Raw genomic sequence first — 26,486 nt, 5'->3', positions numbered from 1 at the left:
CGTGTTACACAGAGAATAACGAGGATAATACAAATAATCCTTTCTCTCTCTCTCTCTCTCTCTCTCTCTCTTTTTTTAAATTTCTCCTTTAGATCGGGTGTCTTTATTTCCTTTGCATAGCTCAGAAGCCTAGTAAAGAGTAGAAAATTAAGGTTTGGGAGGACACATAAGACTTTCCGGGACAGGACGCTCGTACCTTTCTATCAACGCGATCCTTTAATAAGTGAATAGAGGAGCAGCTGATTTCGATGCTGCCACCAAAGCCCTGTGGCTTCGGTTCTCTTTCCCCGGCTCCTCCTGGGGGGGAGGGGGGGGGTCCCTAACAGAAGCCCGCCAGCCGGAGGGTGTTGGGGAAAGTCTTCCGCATGCTCATGCACTTTTCCTGGTCGATGTACAGGGAGTTGGCTTTGACGGCCAGGTCGTGCCCCAGGGTGGCTTTGCTGCAAACCAGCGACTGCAAGGTGTCCTCTGCTTCCCTCAGACGCTGTTGCAAGGTCTGGATGGTGTCGTCCACCTCGTATACTTCATTGACGAGGCTGCGGAGGCAGAGAAGCGCCCGGTTAGGTTGGCGGAAGTCACTCCCCCGAGACCGGCCGTGTGCTGAATTAAGGGCCTGCGTGCTTTCTGGATTCCCACTGGACGGCGGCTGCTGGGCTGAGTCCCCCAGCAGACGTCAGAAAAGAAGGAACCAGTGCTTGGGCTCCCTTGTGGTTCCGGTACCAGGCCGGGGCCACTCCCCTTAACTACACCCAGAATCCAAAAAGCAAGGATTTTAAGGACACCGTCAAATTTTCATACCCACGGATATTAAATTGCTATATTTTAGGGGCGCCTGGGTAGCTCAGTCGGTGAAGCCCCTGACTCTTGATCTCAGTTCAAGGCCTTGACCTCAAGGTTGGGAGTTCAAGCCCCACGCTGGGCTCCGCGCTGGGAGTGGATTCTACTTTTAAAAAAATATTATAGGGGCGCCTGGGTGGCGCAGTCGGTTAAGCGTCCGACTTCAGCCAGGTCACGATCTCACGGTCTGTGAGTTCGAGCCCCGCGTCAGGCTCTGGGCTGATGGCTCGGAGCCTGGAGCCTGTTTCCGATTCTGTGTCTCCCTCTCTCTCTGCCCCTCCCCCGTTCATGCTCTGTCTCTCTCTGTCCCAAAAATAAATAAACGTTGAAAAAAAAAATTAAAAAAAAAATTATATTTTATTTTTTGTTTTTAATTTTTTTTTTTTACGTTTATTTATTTTTGATAGACAGAGAGAGACAGAGCACAAGTGGGGGAGGGTCAGAGAGAGAAGGAGACACGGAATCCGAAGCAGGCTCCAGGCCCGGAGCTGTCGGCACAGAGCCCGAGGCGGGGCCCGAACTCACGGACGGCGAGGTCATGAACCAGCTGAAGTCAAGACGCTTAACCGACTGAGCCACTCAGGCGCCCCCAAAATGTCATATTTTAAAACAGAGGCAAAACTTGTAAACCTGTGACAGTGTGATATTTTTTTAAATAGTAAAAATGGGGGGAAAAAATCAAAGCTCATCTGGACTTTCTGATATTTATTTCATCATGGAAATTATTTTCATTGTTAGGGACTTTACTCAGTGGCTAAAATGCAGCACAAACTGTCAACATAGCCTGGGTGGGGAGGGGGCGGGGACAGTGAGAGGGGTTAGTTAATGGGACATTCCTCAGATCATAATGCCCCTGCCCCCCAGCAGCGTCCCCAGGTAAGGCCTCAAGTTCCCAGAGTCAACGTACTTGTAAAGGCGGAAAACATAATAAACCGGAAACTGATCGTGCTTGAAATCAGCTACATAAAACTGTGGAACAGGCTGTAGTTCCAATTACCTTGTGGCGGTAAAAAGAAACATGACACGTTTTTCATTAAGATAAAAGAGAAAAAAAAAAATTCATTCCATGGAAAAACCTATAGCATCTCCTCAAGTTACATGGGTCAATATTGTTTTAATTGTTGTTTCCGTATCAGTGAAACTTCGCCAAACGTCTGTTGACCTTGTCAACGGTGAACTGCCTGGTCTGCTCTGAGCCACTTCTCTCTTTTGTTCTCTTTTCTACTGGGGTATTACTTGTATCTTATTCATTTGCAAAGAGCTCTTCCAGTATTAGGCATGCTGATTTTTTTTTTTTTTTTTGCTGTTTTTTTTTTGTTTGTTTGTTTTGTTTTGTTTTCGGTCTGCCTTCCTTCTGGCAAATGTTTTCCCAAAGTTGTTTTTTGCCTTTTTGATTTTGGTTATGATGTTTTTATTATACGTATGATTTCAATTTTTTACAGTAAGCCAAATCTTTCCCTCTCTCTCTCTCTCTCTCTTTTGGTGATTCCTTCCACCGTGTTTGTATTTAGAAAGTCTTTCTCTTCCTGAGGAGCAGTTAAGCAGGCGCTCCTTTACCCACGGATTTGGCCAATTACACTGAGGAGAGAGGACTACGTGGTCACTTAAGAGAAAGAATAGGAAACAGTTTATAAAAAGACAATAATAGGGGCGCCTGGGTGGCTCAGGCGGTTAAGCATCTGACTCTTGATTTCAGTTCAGGTCATGATCTCACGGTTCATGAGTTCAAGCCCCACATCGGGCTCTGTGCCGACAGCTCGGAGCCTGGAGCCTGTTTCGGATTCTGCGTCTCCCTTTCTCTCTGCCCTTTCCCCTACTCATGCTCTGTCTCTCTCTGTCTCTCAAAAATAAATAAATGTTAAAACGATTTTTTTTAATTAAAAAAACAGATAATAATAATGATAGCAACACACTTATTAACTACTTTATTATATATAAATACAGTATATAACATGTATATGTGTATTATATACATACTATACGTGTAGTATATATACAAATATATATGCATATGTATATACAGTCCTAAGTACTTTCCATGATCAGACAATTTAATCCTCATAACAATACCACAAAGTAGATACTACGATTATCCCCATTTTACAGATGACAAAACCGAGGCATAAGGAATTTAGGTAACTCTCCTTACAGTTTTGCATGGAACTAGCCATCAGCTGCTTTTAATTACCGTGCTGCTCCCCTGTCTGACTCTAGTCTGTTGAAAACACAACTTCAAATTTACCAAATTGTAACTAGTGATTCAATATTAAGGTCTTCTTAAAAAAAAAAAAAAATTAACGTCTTCTTTATTTGGGAACTCATTTGTCAGCAGACTGGAGGGGCACGGAATTAATCAAAATCTACAGTAATATAGGGGCACCTGACTGGCTCAGTTGGTAGAGCATGTGACTCGTGATCTCAGGGTCATGAGTTTGAGCCCCACATTAAGCATGGAGCCTACTTTTAAAAAAATTTTCTTAACGTTTATTTATTATTGAGAGAGCGTGAGCAGGGGAGGGGCAGAGAGAGAGATACACAGAATCCAAAGCGGGCTCCAGGCTCCGAGCTGTCAGCACAGAACCCGACGTGGGGCTCGAACTCACAAACCGCGAGATCGTGACCTGAGCCGAAGTCCGACGCTTAACCGACTGAGCCACCCGGGCGCCCCTAAAAACATAAAATAAAATAGACAGTAATAATATAAAGAGAACAGTGACAATGAACAGAATAAAGATACGGTGTCCCTAAAGATAGAAAGGGATTTCTCCATCATAGAAAAACACCCAGGCCATGAGAAAATCATTATACCAAGGCAACCGTATAGCTTCACAGAACCCTGCAGCTGGAAAATAAATGTGAGAGGTCATCAAGCCCATCTTCCTTGTTTTGCAGACAAGGAAATTGAGCTGGGGGACTGATGAACTGCCCTCTCCACAGGCAGGCGGCCCACATGAATTTATAAGCTTCACGCGGTTATCCAGGAAACCAAGAAGGAAATAAGGAGCCTCACTGGCCATAATAAGGAACTGGGTCCTATTTCCTGCCCCTACCCTCTCCGCTCCCTGCAAGCAAAGCACAGAAGCAGAGACCCGGGAAGCTGGCTTCAGGATACAGGACCCCGTTGGGTAAGACCGTCTCATTCCTATTTGTAATCCCCACAATGTAGGGTTGCCAGGTAATATACAGGATGCCCAGTTAAATTCGAATTCCAGATAAATGTGCAATTTTTTCAGGATACTAGCTTTTTAACTGCAACAGACGACACGCAACATAGAATTTACCACCTTAACCATTTAAAAAAAAAATTTGCAGTTTGTTTATTTGAGATAGAAAGCATGAGTGAGAGAGGGAGGGGCAGAGAGAGAGGGAGAGAGGGAGAATCCCAAGCAGGCTCCACGCTGTCAGCACAGAGCCCGACGCGGGGCTCGAACCCACGAACCGTGAGATCACGACCTGAGCCGAAGTCGGACGCTCAACCGACTGAGCCCCCCAGACGCCCCTTCTCACTCATCTTTCAAGGCCACATCTCACCGCTGGCTTCCTTGTTCTCCGCAGATCACAGAGAGCTGTTCTGCTGAAACCACTCATTTTGGGAGGGGAATTACAGAACTGAAAAAACATTTTGCGTTCAAATACAAATAAAGCTACCGTCATTTTTTTTTTTTTTTTTAATGTACCAAGATTATTTAAGTGGAGCAGAGCCTGGTCTGGCCTCCCACCAAAGATGCCAAAAATGTTTTAGCATTGCTTTTGAAAGAACCCCTTCGGAAAACTTGAAATGAAAACAAAAGTCTGGACACGAAAACTGCAATTTTTCACTCACTCCCCGGAATCCACGGTCTTTCTCGTTTCTGCGTCTACACGGCCAAAGGGTTCCTCTCCGAAGGATGAAGGTGAATAAGGAAAATGATCCCCTCCCTCAATCATCATCCCAAATTCCACGGCTGTTCCTCTAGGACCGTATCTTTTGACAACGACACTTTAACGAGAAATCTTGACGGAAACAAAAGTCGGTTTTGTCCTGAGGTCAGGAAAGGGGCAGGGGCAACAGACCTACTGTGGGTCCTACAGGAAGCAGAGGGAGAGTAAATTCTGCGTAGCCCTGAAGGGGGAAGAAAGTAACAATCACGCAGCCCTGAATGCCTCCTTGTCTGCTTAGACGACTTAGACGGCTGCTCGGAAACCTTTTAAAAAGCAGCCCCTTGTGTGTCGGTCGGATGGCAGTGTGAACAATTTATGGATCCCCGTCTCCCCTTCTGGTGCCGCTGCAGAAACTCTCAGAGAAGGAAACTTCGCTCAGCGTCCCCTGATAATATTTGCGGAGAGCCACAACCTGCAAGCAAATCCTGAAGGGGCCGGATGGGCCTTGCTCTCACTCCCGGCGTCCTGGGAAGCAAACGGGCGCTGCAGACTGGCCGCCGAATAATGCCCGGGCTGCGTGTGGGGAGGGGCTCCCTGGAACCCACTTGGGGAAGCGTGGTGCCAGCCTGGGTGCGCTGCTCTGTGATGGCCCGGACGGCCGCCCCGCCAGGAGAAAGGCAGCCGCTCCGTTGACCTATCTGCTGAAGCACGCTTCTTAGCATCCGACGCACACAACGTCCATACTGCGCGGGGACGGTGCTCTGCAGGAACGATCTCTGTGACCCTCTGTCTCATCCGCTGCGAGGGAGACGGGGGTGCAGTTCCTGCCTTGCCCACTCACTCCACACGGGCGTTGAGGAGGTCGGATGAGATGGGCCCGCCGTAGGCGGATGGTACAATCACCACCCCCGTGAGAGACGGGGAGAGAGATGGTTGGTTGGGTTGAATGGGGCTCTGCGGTGAGGTGGGCAAGGACTCACTCTGCGTCTCTACGCGCCAAGTCGCTCAACCCGCTTGTGCCTCAGTTTCCTTGTTTGTAAAATGCGGGGAGTCAGTGAGGTCCTGGAGGGCTGAGGACGGGCCCCGGCACTGAACGAGAGCCAAGCAGCCACTGTATTCCGGCCATCGCCCTCTTTCTTGTCTTGGCCATCGTTGGATTGTTGGCCTCACAGCCATCTCCCTTGGCCTCCGAGGAATCCACACTTGTGTCTCCGGCCGGGGCTCAAAGCTGTTTTAGCCCTAGGATAAATCCTTTGTGATGATGAGGGAACCCCATCCGGGAACCAGGCGGGAGACAAGACCAGCGGGCGGCCGTCCCCCACCCCCACCACCGGCACCAGAAAGGAATCTGGAAGTTCAAGCGCAGCCCCTTCGAGCCTCCACTTGCTGTAAGTTCGATTTGCTTCCGCACGGGGCCTTTCCTGACCTGAGAAGGGCAATGATGAGATCCAGAAAGAAAAAATTGGACGTGAAGCCAGAATGTGGGGCGGAGCGGAGGGGGTGGGGTGGGGTGGGGTGGGGTGGGGGGAAGCTTTGGCCAATTCCCCAGGAACCCATCCCAAAAAGGAATGTTTGAAGTTAAAATCATCACCCTAATAAGATGCATCTAGCGTTCAGTGGCCTCCGAATCTTCCTGTTCCTGTGTATGTGCAGGACGTGACGAGGGCCAGCTGCTTTTGATTTCTACTGAGAACAGAATACACTGAAATGAGCCTAACAAAAAGGGTCCTAGGGGACCGCGATGATGGTCTTGATGAGGAGAGGAGATATTAAATGCCAAGAGAGGCCAATGAGAACGAGCGAGAGCAAAGAGACAGGGGTCATTGGAACTGGTACCACATGCCCCTTTTCTGATGAGTCCCAGGCGCTGAAATACACACAGGAAACAACACTTACAAGAGAGGTACTTATAAGAGAGGTGTTCTGCAAACCCCAGACCCCAGGAGAGTGCAGAGGAACCCGGACGCCCCACTGGCCGCAATGAATGAGCCTCAAAGTTTATTATCATTTTTTTTTTTTGCATATAGTATTGGTATCATTTCCTTTTTTTTTTTTTTGTGGTGGATTGTACACGCAAAAAATTTACCATTTATTTACTATAAAATTTTTTTAAGTTTATTTTTGACAGAGAGAGAGAGAGAGAGAGAGAGACATAGCATGAGCAGGGGAGAGGCAGAGACAGAGGGAGACACAGAATCCGAAGCAGGCTCCAGGCTCTGAGACATCAGCACAGAGCCCGATGCAGGGCTCGAACGCACGGACTGGGAGATCATGACCTGAGCCGAAGTCAGATGCTGAACCCACTGAGCCACCCAGGCGCCCCCATCTCAACTGTTTGTAAGCATACAGTTCAGTGGCATTAAATACTTTCAAACCGTGGGGCCTCCGTCACCACCACCCACCCCCAGAATTATCATTCATCCTCCTCAATTGCAACGTCATGCCCATCATGAATAATTACGAATGCTCTTGAAGGAGGCTCCTACAGAATCAGCATCACTGTGCTCCGCGATCTGACCGGTGTGAAAGCAGGAAGCGCCTTCATGAAGACCACAGAGCCACCATCCGGCTGGTGGGTTGCCCCCCAGGCGCGTCCCCCCCAGCCTGGCCCTCCTGCCAGGGGCGCTCTCCCGCCTCACCGTAGCTGAGCCATGTCCCGGCAGAGCTCTATGTTGGGTCTCCTGGTGCGCTCGTCCAGTCTGGTCTGAGCCACCTTCAGGAAGGCGGACTTGTCCTTGATGGCCTTCTTGATGGATTCTATGGTCATCTCAGTCTGGAAGATCTCCTGCAGGGTCTGTAGGGAGAGGAGCAAATGCCGGAGGCTTCTTGCATTTGAGGAGAGGGCCCTTTGCCCTCCCGTGGGGAGGGGGTTTCTCTGAGCTCCTTGATCCCTCCCAGCCCCGTCCCTTGGGAATCTCCGGAGAGCTGACTGTGGGCATCTCTTCCCAGGTCCAGGTGCCACCTGCCAGGTGGGGAGAGTATTTACACGATAGAGATGAGCAACGACTGCAAATTGGAACTTCCTTCCCACCCACAACCACTAGATCACCTGTTAAATATTTAGCAGCGCGCGTGTGTGCCTATGGCGGGAGGTGTGAGTGGCCCTTACTTCCCTCCTCAATCAGGACGTCCTGCCTCTTTGTCTTCTTACTAGCCTCATAGAGGCGTTTTCCTGCTGGTGGACGATTTGCCTTGAAGCTAATCAAGTTCAAGTTTCTGGGTGTCTCACTTGCGTGAGAGGAGCACTGGCAGTTTGGGGGTCCTGACTTTCTATTCTCTTTTCATAAAGAGGGTTCCCCCCGCCCCCAAACTGCATCACCCTGGATCCCTCCCTGGTCTCTTCTCCTAGACCCTGACAATTCCGCCTTCTGCCACGACCTTGACCTCTGCACTCCCAATTCTCCCCATCCGCCCACCACTCTCCCCTTCCTCGGCCACCTTCCTGTGGCCTGGAGACACATCCCAGGGTCACCCAACCTCTGGGTCTCTCTAAGATACAAGATGGCAGGACCAATGTGTTGCCCATGTGTGTTTACCCCCCAAAGTGCCCAGCATAGTACTTCGAATGCAGCTGGTAGGGCCTGAATGCTATTCTCTTCCCCAGCCCCCCAAAAGTTCCTGTGTCCAAGTCCTAACCCCAGTGTCTCAGAATGTGATTGTATTTGAAGAAAGCGCCTCTCAGAGAGGCAATTATGTTAAAAAGAGGTCACTGGGGGGGACGGGGGGTGCCTTGGGGCTCAGTCGGTTACGCATCTGACTTCGGCTCAGGTCACCATCTCACAGTTTGTGGGTTCGAGCCTCACGTCGGATCCTCTCTCCACCCCCCCGCCCCTTCCCCACTCATGTGCCTTTTCTCTTTCTCTCAAAAATAATTAAAAAAAATTTTTTTTTTAATGAGGTCATTAGGGTAGGTCCTAGTCCAGTACGACTGGTGTCCTCATAAGCAGAGGAGATTAGGACACGAGCAGGCATGGAGGGGAGAGCATGGGACACATAGGGAGAAGATGGCCATCTGTAAGCCAAGGAGAGAGACCTCAGAAGAGACCAACCCTGCCCTGCTGACTCTTCGATCTTGGGACTTGCAGCTTCCAGAATTGTGAGAAAATCGATTTCTGGTGTGTAAGCCACCCGGTCTGTCGTGCTTTGTTACGACAGCCTTAGCCAACTGATGCAGAAGTAAATACAGGTTTGTTGAACAAAGGGACTCCGATCGCGCGAGCCTTCTAGAGACCTTTGGAATAGCTTCGGACTGCCCCGTGGACACCTTCCCACTGATGTCTCCTACCGTGTGGCTCCAGCCCGCCTTGGCAAGTTTCTCTTCCCAGGACACAAGCCATCCGTTTACAGACCTGACCCCCGCCTCTGACCGGCCACCTCCTGAGGCTTTGCTGGAGACGTCACTCCGCCTGAATGTTCGCTTCCTTCCCCAGACCCCGGCGACACTTTCTGTATTTAGTATCTGGCGACCGCGGTTTATAACTTTCTATCGTTACTGATTGTTCATGAGCTTCCCATGTGTCGCTGGGAAGCTTCACAAATACAAGCTTCCTGGGGACACGACGGACTATCCTACTTCTCTCTTCTGTAGCGCGCTGCCCGGCTCAACAGATCTCCTGCCCAAAGGAGACACCAGGAGAAGGGGACTTCAACCGCTGCCATCCAGGAGAGCCTGGTGCCCCCAGGGGGATAATATCACCTTCCAGCAACATGGCTGAATGCGTCAGCTTCTTAAAATAAGAAATGAAAACCCATACGTAGCATAATCCACAGAAATCATAACGGCTCCAAGAGAGACGCGAAAGAAAGAGCTCCTTGTTTATCTTGAAACACTCGACTTCTGCTGAAGTCCTTCATTTTATTGTCATCGTAAAATGTTTATGCTTAGGGCACTTTAAGAAGTTCAATATCAGAAACACTTTGAACCACCTAATCGTTTCCTGGTTTGGGTTTCAGAAAAAGGGCCTGAAATAATTGAACAGAAAACATCCCTGCCATATGTTCTAATAATACATTCGCTTCCTAGTTACATCCAGCGATCCATTAAACTTTAACCATAATATTTTTGTTTCTATTAACTACTAGGAACCTTTCCATGCACAGTGCATTCTTTGTATTCCAAACACAAGTGGATTCCGATTTCATTTTGACACCTGGCTACCTGGCTAACATAAATGGCGTGCTTTGTACTGGCTTTAATTTTCCTCGGTCTGGATGGCCAGGAGGTCATGTGTCTTACGGCATCTCAGCGGCGGCGGTGAGAGATTTGTGATCTCAGAGCCCCCTGCCCCATCTATCCGGGTCAGCCAAGGGGTACCACGGGCGCTTGATTTACCTTCGCTAAGTGAATCTGAATCTTATTTTTAGCGTCTGCAGTCTCAGCAATACGACTGGTGAAAGACAAGTTCACTTTGTTGAACTGATTCCACGTCTCATTGGCAGTCACAACCAACAGGTTGTGAATGTCGTCCCTTAGCTTGGAAGAGGCCGCTCGCGTACTTTGGGAATGGAGAACATTGTCATCCGTAAATTTGGCCCAGGACTCGGGCACTGAGACCCTGGAGGGGAAAAAAAAAAAAAAAAGTAGAATCATACGTGGGTGACAAGGACGAATCAGCCTAGATGGCCTGCAGGAAATCATTCATTTTGTGAAAGACAGAACCCCAGAGCAATGAATCCTGGTTTTATTGCCTAAAATATAAACATCAGAGCAAAGCTTGTCGAAAACTTTTCGGAATTGTTCCTTATTTTCCGGCTAATGTTTCTGTAAATCCAAAGCATACACTAAGTCCAGTCGGGAGGCCTGGGGGGATTGATGAAGGGTATCAGCGTGTTGAGTCATAAGAAATGTGTCTCACTGGCCCAATAAACATATGAAGAAACATCCAACCTCAGGAGTAATCAAGGAAGTACTAACGAAAACAGTAATATAGTAATAACCCTTTACTGGAATAGCAAAGAGTGAAGAGAATGATAATGTTCTGGTGAGCATGTTTTAAACGTGTTTTAATGTTTATTTATTCATGGGGGGAGGGGCAGAGAGAGAGGGACAGACAGAGAATCCCCAGCAAGGTTCCCCGATGCGGGCTCAAGCTCACGAACTGTGAGATCATGACCTGAATCGAAATCAAGAGTCAGATGCTTACCCAACTGAGCCAGCCAGGTGCTCCAAGGCAAGGAAAATATGCTTCATTTCAACTGTGGTCACGGTGATACAGGCATAGAAATTTGTCAAAACCCACCCAAATGTACACCAAATGTATTCCAGCGTAGGTGAATTTCACCTCAATCAAGTTGGGTTTTTTTTTTTTTAAAGGGAAGGATTGGAAAAAGACCATGAACCCAAGACTGCATCCAGGGGCCTGGCATGGAAACCACTGATGGAACAAGTTTAATGTTCAACATTTAAAGCAACAAGCAGTGATGGGGCGCCTGGGCGGCTCAGTTGGGTAAGCGTCCGACTTCGGCTCCGGTCGTGACCTCACAGTTTGTGGGTTCAAGCCCCAAGTTGGGCTCTGGGCTGACAGCTCGGAGCCTGGAGCCTGCTTCAGATTCTGTGTCTCCCGCTCTCTCTGCCCTTCCCCCACTTGCACTCTGTCTCTGTCTCTCAAAATAAATAAACGTTAAAAAAAAAATTTTTTTTAAGCAACAAGCAGTGATAATAAAACAGGAAGCTGTTTTTTTTTATCCCACAGTTTCTGCTTCAAGTAGCTGTTATTTTCACAGGTAGAACTATAAACAAATATTCTTTTTTTGAGCTTTTAAAAATATGTATTCTTGAAGTACAGTGGATTACAACGTCCTAATAGTTTCAGGTGTACAACACAGTGATTTGATGATTCTATACATTACTCAGTGCTCACCACAATAAGTGTAAACAACAAATATTCTTTTACAAAATAATACAGGATGCTAGAGTCAAGGCCTGACGGAGGAATATGCACGCTTACTGAAGATCCGTCCAAAGCAGGGAGGATCTCTTCTCTTCCCATGTTTTCCACTTCTAACCTGCATCATTTTGAAGGAAGAGAGAACGAATTAAATGACGTCAAAATCCTAGAAGTGCTTCGTGCCCAACTTACGTCGCATCGACCCTCTCCACTCCGCGAAAGTAGCTGACACCATCCGACGTGTTGCGCAGATGGTGGCATTTATCGTCGATTCGGTAAGCTGCCTGTTTGTCACTCAGGTCCTTCTCCAGCTCGTGCTGGGAAGCTCTGTTAGCTCTGTAACACCGAGTGGGGGAAACGGAACTTCAGGTTTAGGCAACAACTTGATATGAGGAAGGGTAAATGCCCTTCTGTGCAGGGACCCACCCACCACTGCGGTCTGGGTCTCTCCTCTTGCACACAATGTCCAGCTTCCCAATTAACAGGCGCCCTCCCTGAAGGTGTCCATACATGTGAGTAATTAGAACCCTGCCCACACTGCCCCTCCCATGGTGTGTGGTGGGGCTTGGGAGAGAAGCGGTGTAGACAAACAGAAGGTTTGAAGCCCTGAGGCTGGGGTCCATCTTCCTAACAAAAGACCTATTCCAGGAAGGATACTGGTTTAAAGTAATCTGTCCACACCTGTGCCTCTCTTTCCTTCTTCTTTTCCCTCTTCTATATCCTAATCCCTCCATTCTTTGAGTCCCACTCTGTGAGAAGTTTTGAGACATTTAAAGCCAGCTTCCCTCCATCTAAAAGTGACTTCAGTTTGTGCTCACGGGAGGCTGAAGAAGTTTGCCAGGAGACAGAAACCAAGAGTCAAAATTAAGCTCTGGGGCAGGGGAGAGAGTGCTTGAAAGCAGATCAGGAATTGGTGGCCCCCATATGCTCCAGCAGCCACCCTTCTGGGAAGGAAGAGGCTCTCAGATGCATGGTGCTTCCTGCTCTGCCAGAGAAGAGACCCAGCAGCTCACCACCAGAGAGATGGGCCCATGGGGTGGGCATGGGTGACGGGTGAGCCACATCTTTACTCAGGTAGTAGTCGATTCAACAAATGCCTGAGTGTCCACTACATGTCAGGCACTGTTCTCCAAGCCCGAATGTATCCATGGACAAGGCAAACATCTCTTCTCTAAAGAAGCTGACATTCTAGCAGGAGGAGACAGGCAATACCCCTAAGGAATAAGGAAATCGTGTGGTTCGTTAGCAGAACAAGGCAGAAAACAAAGCAGGGAAAGGGAAACAAGAGTGTGAGTGATTATTTAAACAAGACGGTCAGAGTAAGACTCCCTAAGGAGGCAGTGTTTGAGCAAAGACTTGCAGGAGGAAGAAACAGATCAGGCAGGACCTTGCTGGATGTTGGAAAGAGTCAAGTTTTGTTCCGAGTGAAGGGAGAGACCGCTGACTTACAATTTTAAAGGATCATTTGGTGCTGGGTTGAGAACAGACAGCAGAGGACAGGTAGACCCATTAGCAGATGGGTACAGTTAAGTTACGCAGGAGAAGGATAGTAGTGGCTTTGACCAACAGGGTAGTGGTGAAGGAAGTGACAGGCGTTCAGATTCTGAGTGTTTTAAAGAGAGAGCCAATCTCTCCTAGAAGCTTAAACATCAATGGAGAATAAAGAGGTGATGTTGAGCAATTGGAATAGCAGAATTCCATCAACAGAGATGGGTGAGGCTGTGGGCGAGTAGGCTGGGGAGAAAACGGATGTTCAGCCAATACATTGAGCTCAAGCGTCCATTAGACATCCAAGTGGAGCTACCAAGGAGCTTGTTGGAACTTGGGAGAGAGATCTGGGATGGAAATAAAAATTGGGGGATCATTAGCATCTAGATAGTATTTGAAAACGCAGGACAACTGGATGGTCTTCATCATTTCGGTATTCCTGGCACACAGAACGGTCTTGGCATATGGAAGCCATTTGGTAGAGCCTGTGTTGAACTGACTAGACTAATCCCAGCTGCCTGTACCTTTAGGTAAGTCAACTGACCTATCAGAGCAGATTCTTTTTCCATAAAATGGAAATGAGGGTAGCAACATGCCAGTAGTCTGCATTTTGTGAATCCTAAAACAATTTTGGGAACTCTAAAACACATGCAAAAGTTGGAAGATGGGAGAGTTGCCTCCCCTTGCTATTTCTGCGTTCAGTCTCCTGCTTCAGGTTCTTCTGTTGAAACTCTAAGATTAAGGCCTTTCTGACTTGTGGTCTGGGACCAAGATGTCCCATAGCCTTCCTCTCTTGGGCTGACATGCCCTGGACTTCCTCTGACCTGACCTCAGAAACTCCCTTAGGAAGGTGTTAGAAGCAGCATCCCATCAACCTATCTTATAACCCAAGATGGGAAAAATCCTCGCTGCCATATTGCTGCCTAATGACATTCCATTTTCAACTGAGATCCAAATTGAGGCTTTCGTTGTGTGTTCCAAAGCAAATAAAGTTACGAAACTCTCCTCCCATCACCTTTCCTGGACCAAGCCCAAAGACCATGTAGGCAACCCCACAAATCCTGGAGAAACCAACCCAGGAAATGAGGTAGACATTCTGCCCACTGCGTATGAAATGAAAGCCACGGTCTTTAAAGCATCGCTAACAAAGGTTCCAAACAAGTGCACGTGTGGAGACACAACTTTTTGCAAAGGCCTGAACGGGGCCAGGAATGGCTGGGAATGAGAAAATTTATAAATGAGACTGATAGGAAGATGTGGCTGTTCCACAGTAGAACAATCTGGGCAAGAAGCTTGAAGAACATGGAAGATGAGCTGCAAGGTTTTAGGTTATAAAGAAAACAGGATTGGGAACTGGACCTGGAGAAGAGAGAACAGACACGATTCTGTAAACCATGCTAAACTGTGGTTCTGTGATTCCCAGGGAACAGAAGCCAAGAAGTAATATCAGAACTGCACTGCCTTGTGGTTACAGCTCAGGAAAACTGTATATGGTCAACCAAACCATGTACAGTCAGTCATCCTTAACTAATCTTCCACCTCTCCTCAGTATTTCTGTACTAAAGAGCCTTTCCAATCAGAGAGAGAGAGAGAGAGAGAGATCTCAGCCATCTAAATCTCGCCAAACTTCAGAGCATCAATCCTGATGGGCACAGTGAGCAAACAATACAGACAGTATGGATACCTCCATGACACTTAGGTATACCCTGTAGGCTATCCCACATTATCCTTGATAACATTAATATAAGCAGAAGCAGCCTCTCCTTTGGATGACATATTCGATGCTGCTTTCCATGACCCATAACCAGATGAACATTAATTTTTCTAGTCATGTTAGGGAAGAGGCTCAACCAATGTGTTTTCTATGCTGACAGCTGTTTATCATTGCTTAAGACCTTCCTTTGATTATTATTCTCCCTTGCCCCAATCCCCACCATAAGTAGTAAATACCTCCTATCTGCTATTGCCAAGAAAAGAGGAATTTGTATTCTGGTAGAGTAGGATGGGCGAACAATTGTAATGCAATGGGAAGCAGTCAGTGCTGTAATAGCACAACCAGAGCACTGGGGAGCATGTGCCAGGGACCGTGGGAGATCAGGGAAGTCTGAGTCTTTAAGGAGTTATGGAAATCACCGTTAAAGTGAGCCACAATTCATTACTTCTCCAACTGTTGGGCTGAATATATACCAGTCACTCTCTCATCAAAGAATGAAAGCCTGAGTTGAAAGAAATCTTAGCCATGTCTCCAAATTAGGGTAGAAATCCTTTCGTTGGCATCTTAAAATGATTTCTTTAACTATGAACTTAAAGCAAGCACTCCAGGGCACGTGGGTGGCTCAGTCAGTTCCGGCCCAGGTCATGATCTCACAGTTTGAGTTCAAGCCCTGACTAGGGCTCTGCACTGACAACTCCAAGTCTGAAGCCCTTCCCCCACTGGTGTGCACATTCTCTCTCTCTCTCTCTCTCTCTCTCTTTCTCTCAAAAATAAATAGAAATTAAAAAAAACCTCATTTCAACCTCCAAATAAAAATGTATATGGGAATGTAAGCTGGTGCAGCCACTCTGGAAAACAGTATAAAGTTTCCTCAAAAAACTAAAACTAGAACTACCCTACAACCCAGCAATTGCACTGCTAGGTATTTATCCAAGGGATACAGATGTGCTGTTTCAAAGGGACACATGCATCCCCATGTTTACAGCAGTGCTATCAACAACAGGCAAAATATGGAAAGAGCCCACACGTCCATGGATGGGTGAATGGATAAAGAATGTGGTTGGTATATATACACAATGGAGTATTACTCGGCAATCAAAAAGAATGAAATCTTGCCATTTGCAACTACGTGGATGGAACTGAAGGGTATTACGCTAAGTGAAATTAGTCAGTCAGAGAAAGACAAAACTCACATGACTTCACTCATATGAAGACTTTAAGAGACAAAACAGATGAACATAAGGGAAGGGAAACAAAAAGAATATAAAAACAAGGAGGGGGACAAAACAGAAGAGACTCATAAATATGGAGAACAAACAGAGAGTTATGGGAGGGGGTGTGAGAGGGGGGATGGGCTCAATGGGTAAGGGGCACTAAGGAATCTACTCCTGAAATCATTGTTGCACTAGATGCTAACTAACTTGAATGGAAATTTAAAAAAAATAAATTAAAAAAATTTTCTAAAAATGTAAAAAAAAATAAAAAACTTTAAAAAATAAAATAAAATAAAAATAAAATAAAAATGTATAGGTGCACATGCACGTGTGTGTATGTGTATCCATCTACAACAAATCCTTACATAAGACGCTAAGAGAAATTTAAACAGGAGACACAATAGCACAGTTTGGAGACGTGAGTTACGTTGTATATAGAGTTACAACTTACGCAAGTTGAGCGATGGCCTTATCCAAATGAAGCTTCATCCTTTCTTCACAGCACAGAATAATGTCAACCTCCTATGCGATTAAAAAACAAAACACATTAACGTTTTTCATCATCGGGTACAACATCCAACAACGTGACAACACATCAATAAAGGGCAACTTGGTTCCTGGGGAAAAAAAATAAGAAAGCGTCAAATAAAAACAAGAGAACAGTTTTTACATCCACTTAATTACCGACATCCCCTCATGATGCTGCAATCTAAACATGAGAATGAGAGTTTCCCTTTTCTGGGGCTACCGGAAAATTACATGAAGGAACTAGTCGGGACGGGGATAAAACTGTCGCATTTTTCTTTATTTTTATCTCTGGTCCTTAATCAAAACAATCAAACGGTACGTAAATACAGACATTCTGGTGAATTTAACGCAGGCTTCTTTTATAATAACTATTCTTCAGAGACGATAAACTGGGGAGACAGAGGAACAGCCAATAAGGGACTTCCCTCTGGCGGGGCATGTAACCTCCAACAGACCCAGCTCTTTGGTCCAAATGGAAACTTGACCTCCACACCGGGAGGCCAGCCCTCCCTCGGCCCTGCCTGTGCCCTGCAGTTCAGCTCTCACACTCCTATAAACACCTTTGTAGCCTCTCTCCTTGTCCACGCGCATGGCATTCAGATGCCGCCAGGATACATGCACTATTACATAGCATGTGTTGTATCACAGATGTTTTAAATAAACATGTCTCGCTTCCCTCTGAAGATCGTGTTCACATAAGAAAACCCAGAAACCCAAGACAGCAGCAAGAAGACATTTCAGGGGCGCCTGGGTGGCTCAGTCTGTTAAGCATCCGACTTCAGCTCAGGTCATGATCTCACGGTTTGTGAGTTCAAGCCCCGCGTCGGGCTCTGTGCTGATGGCTCAGAGCCTGGAGCCTGCTTCGGATTCTGTCTCTCCCTCTCTCTCTGCCCCTCCCCCCACTCAGGCTCTATCTCTCTCTGTCTCAGAAATAAATTAAAAAAAAAAACATTAAAAAAAAAGAAGAGAGAGAGAAGACATTTCAAAAGCGCCCATGGTCATTGTTGCCACTACTTCAAGCACAGAGTGATCACACTACGCGCACTTGTTTGTGGCCTGCCTTTTCACTTGAACCTTGAACGTTTCCCCATGACATTAAACAATACCGTGATGAACACCCTCAGTCCAGTGATGGACACCACCAAAGGGTATGCCTTTTGTCGAGGTTTTGACAAACACAGCCCAACTGCCCTTCACAGAAGCCGTACCCCTGTATAACCACAAGTGAGGGTACACCTCATTACCTCATCTGTTATGCGGTCACCACCAGATCCTCTCCATTGTTCCCGGGGTGACAGGACCCCTCCCCCAAACAGCAAACGTGATGAAATTAACAGTTTGGCTCACGTTTGCTCATCGTTTGGCTTTTTTCTTTTGTGAACCACCTGTGTCTCCACTTTTTCTGGGGCTTTTTTTCTTATTAATTTATATATTTAAAATGCAATCCTTTCCCATCACAGAAGTCATAACTGTATACATAAATACATATAGTATTAAAATATATGTATATTTTTAACCAGTTTGTCCCTTGCCTTTGTATTTTTGCGTAGTGGTTTCGATACATAGACAGTCGTGATTTCTATAATGTCAAATCTATTAAATATCCCCTTTTGGTCTCTGCCTTCATTAATTTGACTATAAAGGCCTTCTTCACTCCAATATCAGTTACTACTCAACTGTATAGTCTTCATGGGGCGCCTGGGTGGCGCAGTCGGTTAAGCGTCCGACTTCAGCCAGGTCACGATCTCGCGGTCCGTGAGTTCGAGCCCCGTGTCGGGCTCTGGGCTGATGGCTCAGAGCCTGGAGCCTGTTTCCGATTCTGTGTCTCCCTCTCTCTCTGCCCTTCCCCCGTTCATGCTCTGTCTCTCTCTGTCCCAAAAATAAATAAACGTTGAAAAAAAAATAAAAAAAAAACTATATAGTCTTCTTATTCTTTTTTTTAATGTTTATTTATTTTTGACAGAAAGAGAGAGAGAGGGCAAGTAGGGAAAGGGCAGAGAGAGAGGGAGACCCAGAATCTGAAGCAGGCTCCAGGCTCCAGGCTCCAAGCTGTCAGCACAGAGCCCGACGTGGGGTTAGAACTCACGAACCGTGAGATCGTGACCTGAGCCAAAGTCAGACATTCAGCCAACTGAGCCACCTGGGCAGCCATTTTTTTTCCCTTAGACAGAGAAGACAGCACACAAGCAAGGGAGGGGGGCATAAGGAGAAAGAGAGAGCGTGGCCAGGGCGGGGGTGGGGGAGAAGGGTTCATGGAATAGAGAATGCCTAAAACCAAAGACCTTTGGAACTGTCCCCAGTGTTAGTTTATATATTAATAGGTACTCAAAGGTTCATTTGGCTTTAACTAGGTCAAGGAGTTAGCCTGGCCTGGGAGGACCAAAAAGACGGTACCCTGATCGGTTCCCCAAGAGAAGCCATTCTGGAAGAATTTGATGGCTGTCACTGATTGAATGTGAGTCAGAGTCAACAGAATTCACAAGAAAATATGTCGAGGCACCCGCCTTCGCGAAAAGCAGGCCTTTTAAGACTACTTCTTGTCTTTACCAGTGCTTATTTAATTATTCTAAAAAGGTAGAGTCGTGCTGGTAAAAAGAGAAGCTACGCTAATATTACTACTTGGAGTAAGATATGGGTGCCCTCGTTACTCGAATGGCAATGACCAAGGTACCCCTCAACTGATGAACCATTGTTCTAGCTGCAGATTTCGTTATCTGGATATAAAGCAGCCTCTGCTACTGGTCTAGACAACATTATCGTTCTCGAACTGGGAAGGGACTTGTAACTCTACTATGTATTCAGGATACTCTATTCCTGATCATTCGTGTGCAGCAGTTGGGGTCTGTGGCTTTTACAAAGTAGATTGTGTGGCCTCTCGGTAGTGGCCAAATTTCCCTGAGTTTCTTATTTCCACTCATATTTCTTTCAGAGAATCAGGCAGTGAAGAAAAGCAGAAAAGCCAGGGACAGTCTTCTGCTTACGACCCTTCACGGCAAGAGATCACTAAAAATAATTTAATACACTGTTAAAAGGAACCCTGATAACTTGCGAGGATGCCATTACTGATGGCCAGGCTGTTAGCTAGTCCAATTGCCCTTCTTACCAAGGATTCGTCTTTTACCAAGGACCAGTCACGGAAAGGCCAGCCAAGCTGGTTCAGGGATAGTGAACCGATTGCCTGCGGCAGAAATTCAGCAGGTCAGAGTAGGAAATGAGAGGGAGAAGGCGTAAGAGCCAGACAATGGAAGGTCCTAGAGATTCGGGAGTCCGGGAAGAGATTTTTAGCGGACAGAACCTCTGGTGATCATGGGTAGTATGGATCCGAGCGAAGGGAAGATATTTGGGGATTCTGCATAAACCAGCTAGGAAGGAGGACCAGTAGGGAGAACGGCATGGGAAGGAGAGGGGTGGGAATCAAATCAGAGGAATAATTTACAGGAGCTACAGACTGACTACAAAGGGTGAAGACGGTCAAGCGATGAGAACCTGGAGAACCGTGGCGCCGAAACTAGGAAGGGAAAGGCTGGCGGCATCAGGGTAGAAGAAAAGTACACTTTTAAGCTTCATAAATAGGAACCAAAAAAAGAGGTAGGGGAGGGGTGACAGGGTTATAACCCCAACAGAAATACATTTCTGGGACTTAGGGACACAGGACTAAGACATAATAGAGAATCTGGCCAAAAAAAAAAAAAAAAGACGAGGAAGGGCTCGAGGCACATCGTGGCTGACATCTAAAGGAATAGCAGAGATCGCTTCTCGGCCTTTTGGCTAAGATCAAGTGTGTAAAGGAATAGCAGAGATCTTCTGGGGGTAAGTCTGGGAAGTGAAGGCCGAAGAACTCAGAACTAAATCACATTTAATTGGTGGAAGGTTTGGAATATATATATATAATATATATATATATATGAATATATATATTGAAATATATATATAAGGTTTGGAATATATATATATGAATATATATATTGAAATATATATATAAGGTTTGAAATATATATATATTATATATATATATGAATATATAGAAATATATATATAAGGTTTGGAATATATATATATATGAATATATATATTGAAATATATATATAAGGTTTGGAATATATATATTATATATATATATGAATACATATATTGAAATATATATATAAGGTTTGGAATATATATATATTATATATACGAATATATATATATTGAAATATATATATAAGGTTTGGAATATATATATATCTCAGCTTCTAGATGGCAATTTGGCTATATATCAAAACTTCCCAAATGCATATGTCTTTTAACATATCGATTACGTCTCTTGAAATGTGTTCTAAGGAAATAACCAGAAAAAATACAGTTATCAATAATAGTATTTTTGTACACTGCAGTGTTATTAAAATAGCAAAAAAATGGGGGGGAGTGAGAAAGGGTGACAACTTCACTATTCAAAAAGAGAGGATTGATTTTTTTTTGTTTTAATGATAGCACCTTGACATTGTGGAACCCAATGCAACCCTTGAAATCACACCTTCATGTATATCTAATGCTATGGGAAAATGACCCCAACAGAATTCTTAACTAAATAAAGCACTTTGGGAAGGGAAGGATAACTAGGCAGATCACACAGGAGTCTTAGGGAAGTGAAAATACCATATACATCAAAGATGGATATGTTATGATACCTTTGTCCAAACCCACGGAATCTACACCACCAAGAGTGAACCCTAAGGATAAAACTGGACTTTGGATGTTAATGATGGACCAGTGTAGGTTTGTCAATTGTAACAAAGGTACCACTCTGGTGGGGGGGTGTTAGTAATGGGCGGAGGCTGTGCCCAGATGGGGACAGGAGCTAACTGAGATATCTCTATGCCTTGCCCTCAATTTTGCTGTGAACCTCAAACTGCTCTTAAAAAATTAAGTCTTTAAAAAGAACGGTGGTGCCTTCCCTACAATCATATCTAAGAATAAACATCATTGAGCATTTAACCAGAAAAACAACCCACCACAATTCAAATTGTGTACACAGTATCATTCGAATCTTGAAGACCTGTTTGTGTGTCTTTAAGTTGGGTGCTAAGTACGACTAACAAAAAGAAATTCTCTGAAATTCTCTGGATGAACTGAAATTCTCCAAAATTAAAGGTGATTTCTGTCCGGCTGAACTTCAGATGATTTTTTTATCTTTCTTTATCCTATACTGTATCTTTCAAACTCTCTTACATCTATTGAACATCTAATGAACATATAATGAACATCTATTACATGTATAACCAAAAAAAAAAAAGGTGTCTTTTGTAAATGCTATAAACATTTGGATACTATAATTTCTTACTTATAAATGGCTTCATGTAATATCATTTTTTGTTTCTATACATTAAGGACACGTTTACAACTACATTTCTCCTCACTGGTGCATTTCCCCCATATTTACCGTCAGTAGTTGGGTTTCCACATCGTCATGAACTAGATCAATTCCCATTCTCTTCTCTCGATGAAATAGACATTCTCGGGCTACCTACAGATACACAAAGAACAGAAAGCACTAATTCAAACTGACTAAAATCAGTGACCACCAGCTCTAAGGACCTATTTCTAAAACAAGTCAGTGGATACTCCCAATACCAATTTTTCAAGCCATTTTCTTGGAAATCTAGTATGAGACCCACCATGACAACTAAGAAACTCCCTACTGCTAGTTAAGAGATAGAGTTAGCTCTTCACATCGGTGTGAAAAAAACTCTAATTTGGAAAGTTGACAAAATAAAGCACATGACATTTACGTGATTCCCACAAATTAGCATCTGAGAAAACTACTTAGCATTAATTCTTCTACAGAAATAGTTCGACAACCTGAAACATAGTTTTCAAGATATTATTTCCACATATTTTCGACTGAGGGTGAGGAAGAAACAAATTATTACCTTTAAAGATGCCAAAATATTTGTGTAGCCAAAAATCTTAATGATTATTTTTCAAGTTCCATTTATTGTTTCCTAATTACGAAAATAACGTGCCTTGTCCATTAAAGAGAAAAAATATAGAAAAGTAGAAAATGGTCTAGCTATATTCCTATCACTGTTTCATTTGTTGTTTTTAATTAAAAAAAAAAAAAGGTTTTGAGGCACCTGGGTGGCTTCGTCGGTTAAGCGCCGACTTCGGCTCAGGTCACAATCTCATCACTTGTGAGTTCGAGCCCCGCATCGGGCTCTGAGCTGACAGCTCGGAGCCTGGAGCCCGCTTCGGATTCTGTCTCCCTCTCTTTCTGCCCCTCCCCCGTTCACAGTCTGTCTCTCTCTGTCTCTGAAAACTGAATAAAAGTTTAAAAACAATTTTTTAAAAAGGTTATAATGTCCTTACAATTTTAGAGTATGCTTTTTAGGATTGACATTAAATGGTAGGCTCCGGTCATAAAATATTCTTCGAGACAAAGTAGGTTAATGACTCCAGTGGAAAACAGCTTGGATTGCTAACAATAAATTATGTATGAAAGAACATTATGTAAATGTTAAAATACTCTTTTCCAAAGACTATTTCTTGACATGGAACAACTGTATAATCTTAATCTTTTAAGCATAAAATATAATAGCATGTATACTGTAATCTGGACATAGTGTCACTGAACAAAATCTTTCAGTGAATGTATATTTTTTAATAGGAAAAGTCACATTTACTAGAAGACGGATTAAGGGGTTGAGAGGAACGCTGATGACTCTAATGTGTATCACTAACCTGCTTTTCGTAAGTTTCTACGAACCCACAGTCTATTAGGACTCTACTAATCTTAGCAGCCACATAGAAAGGTATCGATCTCCCGTACTTTGGCCAACTCTAGATGTCATCAGTTTTCATTGTTGCAGATATGATAGGCCAAAGATGGATACATCATTGATTTAATTTTCACTTTCGTCCCTGAATTTTAACTTTTTTTTTTTAATGTTTTATTTATTTTTGAGACAAAGAGAGAGACAGCATGAGCAGGGGAGGGGCAGAGAGAGAGGGAGACACAGAATCAGAAGCAGGCTCCAGGCTCTGAGCTGTCAGCACAGAGCCTGACACGGGGCTCGAACTCACGAACTGTGAGATCATGACCTGAGCCAAAGTCGGATGCTCAACCAACTGAGCCACCCAGGCGCCCCAACTTTTTTGCTCATATTAGTTGATCATCTGTGTTTTCCCTTCTGAGATGTACCTGTTCATGTGACTAACTCTAATCTTAAATTTTTCTTAATGTTTTTTATTTTTGAGAGAGGGACAGAGAGCACGAGCAGGGGAGGGGCAGAGAGACAGGGAGACACAGAATCTGAGGCAGGCTCCAGGCTCTGAGCTGTCAGCACAGAGCCCGACACGGGGCTCGAACCCACGAACTGTGAGATCATGACGTGAGCCCAAGTCGGACGCCCAGCAAACACTAATCTTAATCAAGACTTTCTCACACTGTGCTGATAGTAAACGTTCTAGCACACAGGAACATCCGGACAAAAATTGTATAAAAAAAAAAATATTCAAATTAGGCCCATCTCACTGAAAGGATTACTACTGAAAGGAAGAAACTGAATGTGCTCTGGAAATTCAGAGCGTAAGTGGCTGTCACTTCAAGGATACTCTGAAGGTCAGGTGGGATGCAGAACAGACCAGGAATCCTCAAAATGAGCCAGAGCGTGAAGAAAGTATGGAAGGGCTTCCGATCTTCAAAAAACATTTCATGACAAGTGAATTTAAAAGGACATCGTTCGTGCACCGTCACTCTTTCTTGGGATTTCTGGTAGTTGTGCGTGTTTGTGCGTACTTGTGTTTGGTGGGGGTACCGGGGGGGGGGCAAGATAAGAAGTAACTATGTGAAGAGGTCTCCAACAAATTCTTCAACCCACTAGACTTCTGGCTCCTTAATTCTCTAAACCCTTCTGCCACAGATGTCATAACAAAGACCTGTGCAAATGCTCATCACGTGGGAAATGAGTCATACAAGCGTGAAGAAAAATGGTATTAGCTTCATCAGTATATATACACCTCCAGAAATAATTTCTGTAACTTACGCATCTTCAATTACAGAATGTCTTCTTTCAATGGTTGGGGGGTGCATAGAATGAGATTGGAGGGGGGCCCCCCCCATCACACATTCGGGGGTGAGAGGTAACCAGAGGCCAGCAACAAATTGAAACGCTGCCCCCACGATCACCAGAACTGGCTTGACCTCAGGCCCATTTCTCTATTCAGTCAAACTCATTCTATCTCCTAAGATAGTCTTGAACATTTCACTGTGCCCTCAAAAGGAATCAGCATACGCACGGGAGGCCTTTCACGAGACAGATTGAAAGAACGGTACTTTTTTTCCTCAAATAATGGGACAGCAATGACCAAGCAGCCTATTTAATAGATGGGAAGATGGCATTCTCACCATAAAACGTTGTGTGTCTTAAGAATGTCCCTCGGGGCGCCTGGGTGGCTCAGTCGGTTACGCGCCGACTCTTGATTTTGGCTCAGGTCATGATCTCATGGTTCGTGAGTTTGAGTCTTGAGTAGGGCTCTGCACTGATGGTGTAGAGCCTGCTTGGGATTCTCTGTCTCCCTCTGTCTGCCCCTCCCCTGCTCACGTTCACTCTCTCTCCCTCAAAAATTAAAAAAAAAAAAAAAAAGAATATGTCTCTAATTAGCCTCCTTTGCTTTGCATTCAGAATTCTTTCTATTTAAATGGCTGTTCTGTATGAAACTCGTAACGGTTTTACCAATGGTGAAATTAATTACAGATGCATTGATAGGAGGTTGGCTTCTACAGGTGAAGGAAAACATAATAGGTAATAACCTCAGTAATTCAACCAGTGGGTTACAATCATACAAATACATAGTGTTTTTTCATCAAAAGGTCTTATATTTACCTGAAGAGGGGCTTCTGTCTCCATCAAGGCCCTCTCCAATTTTTTCTTAACATCAGTGAGTGCATTTGTCTCTCCAATCATTGCGTCCAACTCATGAGTGATCTCAGATTTCCAAAATCCTATGTCATTGACTCGTTCTCCCAAATTTTGCGTGGAGTCTGCCTGAGTTTTTCTTGTGTGTTGATACTTGTCTTGAATCAGGCGAGACGTATCTACCCTTAGCCTCTCGGAATTATGTCGGGAAGTGTCGGATTCGAGATAGTTGGTTAGATTGGACCTATACCAGTCATCAGGAGTATACCTTGTGAAGAGAGTGGTTCGGTTGGAAACAAAGGGAAGCATGGTATTGTCGCACACCTTCTGAGATCTGGTGCAGTACGGGCCCAAGGTTGGTGAGTTGGAGGCTACTTTGTAGTACGTGCTTGGCCTCCAAGGAAGGCTCAAGGGATGGGTCACATTGTTGTGGGGGAAGCGGTCCCTGTAGCTGGATGCCAGAGTACCGACGGCTGGTAGAAAATTGGTTGGTGTTGGTTTAGGATGGGCGTAAGTTGCCGTTAACGTAGAACCTAGAGGCTCCATGATGCTCAGACAGTTTGTAAATCTCTCCTGTTTAAAGGGGGGGGGGGAGTAACATAAAAATAGTCACATAAATTCATCTTTGGTGAAAATTTAAAAATTAAAAGCCACATTTGACTTAGTTTTAGTAGCAGTGCTCCCTAACATATTAGGTGTCTGTTCTAATTCGATAGTCACCTTTACTGGCGATAATATGCTCCAAAAGGATTTTTTCCCATCTCTGTTTCTAGAATACACTAAAATCCCAGTTTTTAGATGAGCCATCTGAGTTGCTGAATTTTTGTTTTAATTATGATTTAAATTTGTTATTATCTCGTAACAAATCTACATGAAGAGCCTGAAATACGCATTTTAACAGACAGGGATTCAAATCTTGGCTCTGCTATTTACTAGCTGTGAGGCACTGGGCAAGTTACTGAAACTCTCGGTGCCTCAATTTCCTCATCTCTAAATTGGGAATAATAATAGCGCTTAATTCTCTGGACTGTTAGGAGAGGTGTTAATAAAAAGGGGTTGC

General features: G+C 44.9%; 1 protein-coding gene across 1 annotated transcript; it reads right to left on the bottom strand.

Annotated features, from left to right (window-relative positions):
- Positions 1-25,987, bottom strand: TEKT3 (tektin 3). Its single transcript, XM_047089931.1, has 7 exons — positions 25,394-25,987; positions 21,952-22,035; positions 16,453-16,523; positions 11,778-11,921; positions 10,031-10,253; positions 7,338-7,492; positions 1-536 (listed from the first exon to the last, which is right to left on the bottom strand). The coding sequence occupies exons 1-7, from the start codon at positions 25,970-25,972 to the stop codon at positions 320-322; spliced, it is 1,473 nt and encodes a 490-aa protein (XP_046945887.1). The 5' UTR covers positions 25,973-25,987; the 3' UTR covers positions 1-319.
- Between the last annotated feature and the right edge of the window lie 499 nt (positions 25,988-26,486).

Source organism: Lynx rufus, unplaced genomic scaffold (assembly GCF_022079265.1).
Source record: "Lynx rufus isolate CCGP_SWC_20201006 ecotype Redwood Valley unplaced genomic scaffold, mLynRuf1.p SCAF_28, whole genome shotgun sequence".
NCBI classification, from domain to species: domain Eukaryota; kingdom Metazoa; phylum Chordata; class Mammalia; order Carnivora; family Felidae; genus Lynx; species Lynx rufus.
Note: the sequence above shows the minus strand (reverse complement) of the source record. Positions and strands in the feature narration are given on the sequence as shown.

Excerpts from the sequence above, each read along its gene's own strand:
- TEKT3 (XM_047089931.1), bottom strand. The coding sequence starts at position 25,972 with ATGGAGCCTCTAGGTTCTACGTTAACGGCAACTTACGCCCATCCTAAA. Across the intron at positions 22,036-25,393 it reads AGACAGAAGCCCCTCTTCAG|GTAGCCCGAGAATGTCTATT; the intron begins GTAAATATAAGA and ends GTGTATCTGTAG. Across the intron at positions 10,254-11,777 it reads GTGGAGAGGGTCGATGCGAC|GGTCTCAGTGCCCGAGTCCT; the intron begins GTAAGTTGGGCA and ends TTTCCCCTCCAG.